Source organism: Glycine max, chromosome 13 (genome assembly GCF_000004515.6).
Source record: "Glycine max cultivar Williams 82 chromosome 13, Glycine_max_v4.0, whole genome shotgun sequence".
Lineage (NCBI taxonomy): Eukaryota > Viridiplantae > Streptophyta > Magnoliopsida > Fabales > Fabaceae > Glycine > Glycine max.
The window spans coordinates 14,506,924-14,516,391 of NC_038249.2; the positions used below are offsets into that span (position 1 = coordinate 14,506,924).

The 9,468-nt window shown below is 33.7% G+C and overlaps 1 protein-coding gene across 2 annotated transcripts; it reads right to left on the reverse strand.

The window, feature by feature from the left end:
• Positions 1-1,918: 1,918 nt before the first annotated feature.
• On the reverse strand, positions 1,919-9,186 carry LOC100811859 (ribosome biogenesis protein WDR12 homolog). Of its 2 annotated transcripts, XM_003543900.5 has the most exons (13): positions 8,830-9,186; positions 8,645-8,742; positions 7,645-7,751; positions 6,679-6,714; positions 6,466-6,551; positions 4,508-4,566; positions 4,317-4,427; positions 4,089-4,211; positions 3,442-3,585; positions 2,712-2,820; positions 2,481-2,617; positions 2,346-2,381; positions 1,919-2,219 (listed from the first exon to the last, which is right to left on the reverse strand). In XM_003543900.5, the coding sequence occupies exons 1-13, from the start codon at positions 8,996-8,998 to the stop codon at positions 2,127-2,129; spliced, it is 1,308 nt and encodes a 435-aa protein (XP_003543948.1). In that variant the 5' UTR covers positions 8,999-9,186; the 3' UTR covers positions 1,919-2,126. The 2 variants fall into 2 exon arrangements, with proteins under 2 accessions (XP_003543948.1, XP_006593692.1); XM_006593629.3 differs by lacking the exons at positions 8,645-8,742; positions 8,830-9,186 and adding an exon at positions 8,181-8,289.
• Positions 9,187-9,468: the final 282 nt, after the last annotated feature.

A 9,468-nucleotide genomic window follows, 5' to 3' on the forward strand; every position in this document is an offset into this window, starting at 1 on the left:
TGGGGTGCATTTGGAAGCATTGGAATGAGAAAATATGGGAGAATAAAATGCTTCCTCCAAGCGTTTCTGTTTCTCATGTGTTGCAATTTCTAGCAGAATGCATGGTCCAAGGCCCGAGAGTCAGCAACAGCTTCAACACTCAAACATGATCACAACATCACCTCACGAGGGGTCAAACCAGTGCATAATGCATTTGAAGTCAATTTTGATGCAGCAATTTTTCAATACAGAGGTATATATGGAGCTGGGAAGAGATCACAATGGAGCTTTTGTTCGCGCGAAGACGGTAGCAACAAGTGGAAGTCCGAACCCGAGGGAGGCGAAAGCATGGGCTCTTCTCCAAGCATTAAAATGGATACCTCAACTAGATCTCACCGAAATTGTCATTGAATTCGAATCTGACTACAAAACTGTTGTGGATGTCCTACACACTCGTTTCAAGGGAGCTTCAGAGTTTTTTATTCTATACATGAAAACTGTTAACCAACTCTCTTTTTATCCGGTGAGTTTAGAGGCAAGTTAACCAAGTTCTTCACATTCTAGTTAGGACATTTAGGTTTTATACTAACAACCATATTTTTTTTTTAGCATATTTCCAATTGTATAAGTGTACTTATTATACATGAAAAGAAATAAGTTTCCTACCTGTCAAAAAAATTATTATTTTTATTAATATAAGATTCATTGTTTTTTTTCTACTGTTATGAGTCATGTTGTGTCAACATCTTATTAAATTGAAAAATCTATTATTAGTTATTACCATTAGCTAAAAAAATAATCTTTTCAATTATGTAACACTTTATTCGCTCATTCAATACTGAATTTTTAATTTTCACTGCAACATTATTCGGTTCTGATATTTATATTTAATAATATTTTCATACTATATTATTCTTCCAATACTGAAATTTTAATCAAATTATGTCTCTTAATTATAATATGCAACTTCTAATTAAATTAATTTATAATTGTATGGCATTGATTACAAATTCTAACAACTTATCACATTTCATTAAAATTTTGAATTATGAGCTAATACTAATTCTAATACAATTATTACATTTTATTATGACAAAATTTTCTGAATTGATTTTCTTATTAAAATATTTAATACAAATTTTAATTTCATTGTGATACATTTTTTATGAGAATGTCATTGTCATTCTATGATACCAAACAAATGTATTTATATTTCTTCTAAGGTAAATATTAAGTTTACTTAAACGTTACGCTTGTAAAGCCAACGATTCATCTATGAGACATGGTTGACTCAGAGGCAACTATATAGTCCGGGATCAATATTGACTAAGCCCGTAAAGACACCTTAAACAAGCCAAATTCATTTAGAAATAGTCTAAAGAACAAATTTGTAAATGACTTAATTGATATTATACTTGGACATGATAATCGAATGACTTAAGGAGCTAATCGAATGCGTAAATAGATCAGAAAGTGAGAAGATTACATGTGTCCTAGCTTGCTTATCAGAGCATTGGATGGGCAGTTAAGATTTCAGAGAAAAAGAGAATTAGAAGGGCAGCCTTCTGTCCTGCATCAGCAGCACAGTTGGTATTGGGATCTAGCATCCCAAAGATGATTGATACTGCATCATAGACAAAGATGGTGAGTTCATTCTTCACTAATTCTCCATAGCGCACCATACAACAAAATATTTGTTTCAGGGTAGTTAGTTAGTATCACATGAATAGTAGGAGGAAAGCAATTTAAGCATTCCATGGACTCAACCGAGATCTAAACCACAGACAGGCAAAAGCAAACCTCCAACAAGATGCCACAGCACTATGCTTTATGATGGAGGATTACTGTAGAGTATTTTAGCAATATGAATGCTAAAACAATCCAAATGAACAAACTGTACAACACAAATAAGTAAAATGTTGAAGATTTGCATGCACAATGAGTAGCAAAATATGAATAATTTCAAGTGCTTACATCCATAGCCGTTAGCAACACAAAATAAGACTTTGTTCACAACTGATAAAACACTTGGCAGTTGTGCCTAAGACAAAATTGGCCAAAAAACTTGACCCGTTCTCTACATATAATAAATATCTGCCCCTATCCCACCATCACAAAAGACAGCCATAATATGAACGAAGTTTACCCTATTGTACAGGAATTTCTGAAGAAATGCAAAGTTTTGAGTCTGCTCCACCACTGATAACACTGTTACTTTTCCACCAATCAGCAGACAATACCTGAGTTAAATAAATGACAATTCTATTAACGACAATTTTGGCTCTTCTTGAGCATAAAAGAAAGATGTTGTCAGTTGTGGAGAGGTATTTTTGTTATGCTGAAACATGGAAAAAAAAGTGGTATACCTTATCACTGTGCGATTCAATGACTGAAAGAGGCCACTGCAACATTAATGGAGAAAATTATCAGGAAAAGGCCCAAAGATGGATATATAATCGCGTAAGGAGTAAAAATTTCTTGGCAGAATAAAGATATATTACCGCAGTTCTCAGATCCCACAACATAACTTTCCCATCATAGGATGCAGAAAGTAAATGAAACCAAGACTGATCATGCCATTTGCAAGCCGAAACCCAAGACATATGAGAAGAAAACTGAAAAACAGGAGCAGAAGTGCCTGCAGGAAGAAATAAACGCTTTATAAGATACTATCATGCATGTGATTGACTATGGAGGTGAGAGAAAACGATAATTAGCTTTGTTTAACAGACCTGGTTTACGAGGATCCCAAATCCTAATGACAGGATCAGAACCACCAGCAGCTATCAGAGTAGAACCTTCCCCACCAATATCAAGGCAGTTGAGAACCTTCCCACAGAACTGTACATGGAAGACAATGTAATCTAAAATTCTGACTTTTTTAATTGAGTTTCTCTTCTACTTCAGATTGTCAAACATTCATTTTCAACAATAATTTTGTATAGAAAATAATTTAGAACAATAAATGAACAAAATAGATAACCAGAAAACATCGCATTCATCAATCAGAGTTATGCCCATGACAGGGTTCCACTTCCTCCAGCACAGTAAGCACTAAAAATTATTTGTTAGATGAAAAAATATTGCAGTTGATTCAACACACTTATTCTAAACTAAGTATAACCAAGGGCCAAAGCCAAGATTGCTTCATAACAAGACAACAAACTATTTGAACCATGTAAAAATATCATAATGAGGAAAAAAAAGTTGAAGAACTAGCACACACTAATTTAAAGAGTAGACAAAACCTTATCTAGAGAAACAAATAAGTTAAACATCGCTACAACGACATTAAGAAACGACCAATTTTAGCTGCCTGACTACCCACAAATAGTTAATCAATGGCAGAGCATCAAAGGGTAAGATGTCACAGCTTGACCTAAAGACAAAAATTAACAGTTTAACACTTCAAATGAGTACAATTTTAAAGTAGAGGAGAGAGAGCATCAATTTTCAACTTACTAAATCTGTCAAGTTTTTTCCTGTCTCAACATCCCATTTCCTAATAGAATGATCCCAAGATGCAGAGTAAATTGACTCCCGTTGTGGCCAAACCACAGCAGACACACACTGTGTATGGCCCACAAGGGTAGTAAAAGCCTCTCCCTACAATACAGATAAATATTAATGAAAACTTATTTGTCAATGAAAACAAAAGATTGGTACATCAAACAGAAAAGAAACACCAATTCAGGGGGAAATAGTAACAAAATCTACAAGGTTCATTTAACAATTTTACAGGTCTACAATAATATTAGAAGAATTTTTAACTTGTCTCAGAATTAGATGGTCAAATTTCTTCTAGAATAGTTTCAAAAACATCCTCCTCCATGACCTCTGGCGCCAGCATAAACTGTAACCTTGATACTTCACATTCAACCGGTAGAAAATACATACAGAAAGTCAGCAACAACCTTAACTTTTTACTATTCCAAGCATCAATTACATGTCAGAGAAGGACGTGTAAAATGCCATCTATGACCATCCCTTGGAAGTTAACAAAATTCTAAATACAAAATGTTGGGAAGAAATATATGTGACTACATAAAATTCCAATTTCAACTGCACAAGAAGATAAAAAAAATAAGGTGTAATGAAAATCTACAAACCTCTAGTTGGGACTCCTCAACTTGAGCTCCAATTTTTCTCTTTTTAGACACTAGGTCATCTTCCGCATTAAAGTCATTAGTTTGCCATAGATTGATGGTGCAATCCCAAGAAGCTGAACAAACCTATGAAACACAATAGAAGAAGACTAATGCTACACACTACTATTACTCTACTCATACAAGGAGAAAAAAAGTGGAGAAGTTAAAAATAGAAAAGCAAATACGAACCATCTCTCCAGCAGTCTGCACTGCAACACACTGTACAGAAGACTTATGACCACGCAAGATTTTGTAAGCCCTAACCCTCATAGGATTGTTTACATGATCCCCAGCATTGAGCTTTAACACAAATGGGAAAACATAACATAGTAAGCATAAGCACAGCATAAGGAACTGTATCTCAACAGCTTTTATTTTACCTTCCATAGCCTCAATGTCCTGTCTTTCGAAGCAGTAGCTACTGTAACAGTTTCCTCACCTGAATGCAGTACAAATCTTGATATCTTGGAACAATTCAATAACAATAATATGCAACTATATTATGGAACAATATAACATATGGATTACACAAAGAAAGGACCACAAATGTTTGCAACAAGCTTTTCCCAAATCCCAACCAAAAAACCCAAATATGTCGTTTTCTATGCACATACACACGTATAGTTTTGCATTTTAATTGAATCTTACAATGTGTTACAATCCTACAACCCCCCCCCCCCCCCCCCCCCTCCCCTGCGGGATTCAGTTTCAATGCTGAAAAATTCAATCTTGACAACCTTGCTCTGTTGCACATATAATATAAGCATAGTCACTAGCAGAGACAAGACATATTTTATCTTGTGGTATAAATGTAAGTGATTTTAAGGAAATTAAAGCATTGAAATACTAACTAATATCAAATAAAACATAATCAGCCCAATCCTATATAGGAATAGGGAAAGAACAAAATGTTAAGGGCCCATTTGATTATTCTTTTCAAAAAATTCTAGTTTTTTAAATTAAAAATTAAAAATCTTGTTTGAGTGATGAGTTTTATAAAACTGTTTTTTAAAACTACCTCCTATTTTATTTTTTAAAGTAAAAAAACAAAAACAGCTTTAAGATGTTTTGCTTTTCAGTTTTCGTTTTTTGCTTTAAAATCTACAAAACACCCGGATAAGCGGAGAATTTACAGTTTTCATTAATGGCATTTATTTAAATATCTTCTCTTTATCATTTCTGAAACTTTTGTTGTCTTGCAAGCATGTAAGCATTTTTCAGGATATGATTATCACACTTGCCCACGATGTTATGTTGGTGCCCTGCTAATTATGTTAATGGGTGCCTTAATTGCCTATTAATATGAAAAATATTGCTCGAGTGACCCTCACGCAGCTGAAGCTTCTTATATTATCATACAAAAGCCAAACAGTATATAGGTATATAGAGAGGTGCAGACTAAGCATCTTATCAAATGGCTACAGCAGAGAAAAAGATACGAAAGGACTGACTATTACAAGACATATACTAATATATAATACATATACTAATTTAACAGTTTGTTTACACTTTAATTATTAACAAAATCTTATCATTTTTTGGAGTAAAACTTATTCCAATATTGTGATTAAATTAAAAAATAATTTGTTGACATCACCCCTCAAGCAGATTTTCCTAGGGAACCCTTTTTATTTATCAAAATTGAAATTAAACTAACATATTAATTTGTATAAGTTCAGAATGCAAGCCTTTTTGAAAAGAATGCTTGAGTGAGTAACTTTCACCCAGCAGATTACAACCTTTGTTACTTTATATAAGAAAGAAATGGTGGTATTTTTTAGTCCTTGCATTTAGTAAAAGACAATGCTACTTTCATCTTTAAAAATGTGTGATTTTAATCCTTGATGGGGACTAAAACATATTTAAATATATATCTAAGTTTTCAATAAATTTAAAAATCATAAAACAATAATACTATCAAATGAGTTTCCTGTTTTCTATTTTTTTAGTTATCAAAACATGTTTTGAAAACAATTTTAACAAGTTTTTTTATTTACTATTTCTAAAACAGATTTCAATTCAAAATTACCAAAACAGATTTCGTTTTAAGTCTCTTCTCATAAATAATTTCTTAAATTTGTTTTACAAAACAGATTTTGAAGTCATAAACCGAGAAGAGGGGAAAGAGAAAACCCTAAACAGCTAATTTAATAGAATGACTTTGATCTTGATAGCCAAGGCAAAACAGCCATAAGATTTCGTATACTGTTAGATACAAAATTTTATCATTTTCTCATCAGAAATAAATTACATATTACCATAAAATTGACAACTGGCAATCAGAAAAATAAACAGAATAAAGTTGGCAGTATGTAGGAGAATATACTTGTCTCTATACCTTTGGGATTGATGATACTAATGGAAGTAATTGCGTCACTATGTCCCTCCAATATATGGGTACATAATCCAGCACCTTTCCATACCCTAAAATACAATTTAATCATATTGTGGTCGAAGCTCAGTAGATGAAGAAAGTAATCAAATGATAATATTAATCAATAATAAAACATGCCAATAATTCTAAAAGAACAAAACTGTGCAAGATTATTACCTCCCTAAACCATCATAACATCCGGTCAAAAAGAACCTGCAGAAATAGTAACACTCGACTTTAAATTCTTTGTCAAAGGGCATACAGGTACAAAAATCATTCAACTTACTAAAATAGAACCAAAATTATTACTACCCCCGGTCTTATATATAAGAAACAAAATGCAACCTTTTCTTGGTCCTAATTATAAGAAACATATGATAACTTTATTGCTAAATTTCCTTTTTACCCCTAATGATTACATTTATTTTCCCATAAAAGTGATGTCTTTATTGAGCTATCAACAAAACAAGTTAAGCTCATTGGTTGAAAAATTATCTTTGAAAAGTAACCATGGGTAGTCATGGAATAAAACTAAAATTTGTGACAAAGTAACCAATATAACTACTTTTATTGGTGTTTCTTATATATAGGACCAGAGGTAGTATATTTTAGCCAATGAAAATTACACAAAGTCATGGGTTAAACAAACATAAAGGCTTTACAATTACTCTCATTCATCCAATGGCCAAAACATTAATTAAAGAACCTATTCACAAAGAGGGTTAGGTTGTGTTCTTTGGCTACTGCTATCAACCACAATGCAAAAATGAACCTCAAACAGTGAATATCTGATAGTGTGATGTACTCAAACCCTACATTATCAAAAGTTTACACCAATAAGCAATCACTCTTGCCATCATCACCATGCACCAAATATGATTAAAAAATCAGGGGAAGCCAATAAAAACCAATCACACTAACTTAAATTCAACCATCCAACCTCAGTAAAATCTTTCACAAACAATGGTAAAACAAAAGGATTTTCTCATACAAATTTTGGCATATCGCCAGTTGCTAGCATTAATAAACATAAGAGTTAATAGAGAACGCATTAACACGGACTAGGATCATTATGGAAAAATTGAATTACTACAAGTCTTTGAGAAAATTTTCCATCAAACTATTACACATTTGCAAGCTTACCGAGAAGAAGAACCATCAACAGCACTGACCCAATCATCATGTAGAGAAGGGTCCTCCTCCTTCCGCGGAGCCACAGCCCTTGCGTACTCAATTTCCAATATCCTTTCCTATAATTGATTATTCAAAACTGTTAGCTATAATCCTATGACATCATAGCAAGTAGTAACAATGGTTTGTTTCCTATGTTAAAAAATAAAGATTAAAGAAATTGATAAGTTATTGTTTGTATACCCAATTTCAATACCTGAAATTTCAACAACTTCCTTGTAAGTGACTAAATGGCATAAGGTTGTAGATCATTCGGTTTCACATGATTGAAACCTCAAATTTTGTTTAATGTAAGATCTGTGTTGAATTCACATAAGTACAGAATGTTCATGATGAGCATCATCTTTCAATGTCTAGTAGAAAAATTGATTGAAGTGTTGAATTATTGAATACACTCATAGGAACCAATTATCTTAAAAAGTCAACTTAGCAATTGATCCAAGTCCAACTGAGTCAAAGTCAATCAATACATGGCAATTGTCACCTACCACTGTTACAGTCATATTGTACTGACAACCTGAACTATCCCCTTTTTAGCAACAAGTATACTACAGCCGCAACTTCCTTCACAAGCACCCCCCATTCCACTGCATCATCCCATTTGACACTATCACCATAACAAGCATAGCATTTATTTGCTTCACTGATATACACACATTGATGCTGTCAAAGCAAACCCTTAACAAAAGAAAATACAAAAAATAAAATGAATCACTGGAATGCAAGAGATAAATCAAGCACTCCTAGTCCTACTTATCTAAACAACTAGTTCCTAAAGCTAAACCCCATTCCATTAAACTTCGTTCCAAACACCTCCATAAAAAAAATGCATTCTCTTACAGTACATACATAAAATCAATTTGTAGTTTCACTTTTCTATCATACAGACTTTATCAAACAACAACAGATATAGTGAAAACTGGAATTGTAATAATCGTTTTAAAATGATTACCGCAGAGATTCCCTTGGCCAAAAGAAACTGCTCGAGCGACATCCGGACGAACTCGCCATCGATTAAAAAATCAAACGGCTCCGGCTGATGGTCAGCGTCTGCAAAAATCAACCAGCAACAATATTAACCAAAACTCATCAATCATCTAAAATTAACCAAATTAGAAAATAAGAAATTGAAATTACCGTTGGATTGAAGGAGTGCGTTGACGAGTGAGGAGAGGCCTAATCGAGCGAGGTCGGCGGGGATGGCGATGGCAGTGGTCGGAACTTTGTACGGCTCGCCTAACTTCGTCACGAAGCGCACTTGGACCCTCCTCGCGCTTCCTTCACCACTCTCTTCGTTCATATTCATCTTTGCTTCCTTTTACTACTCTCTTTCTTCTGCGAGTTGAAGGTGAAAACGAAGTGCGAGAGACGAAGACGCTAATCGAAGAGGAAGAAGAAGCTAGGGTTTAACGGTTCTCAACCTGCGAGTTCAGTTGCCATGGGTTTTAGAATTTAGATCAAATTACACTAATACCCCTGAGTTTTTTTCTGTTCAAATATTAAAGGGTATTAGTGTCATATTTGTAAGCATTAGAAAGTGTTTGTGGAGAAATAAAAAATATATATATATGCGTAATTCAAAAAAAAAAAGGTGAGGGCATAGTATAGTTTGCTCTAAAATTTAGTCAATCCTTTGTTAGGCATTGCGAATGTGGGCAAATTTTCTCATCTGGGGTTCTTTTAAAAAGTATTTCCCCAGATGGGATTCTTTTGTTATTATTTCCGGCAGGGGACACTTTTTTACGTGAAAAGCATGTCATGCAGTGACCAACTCGG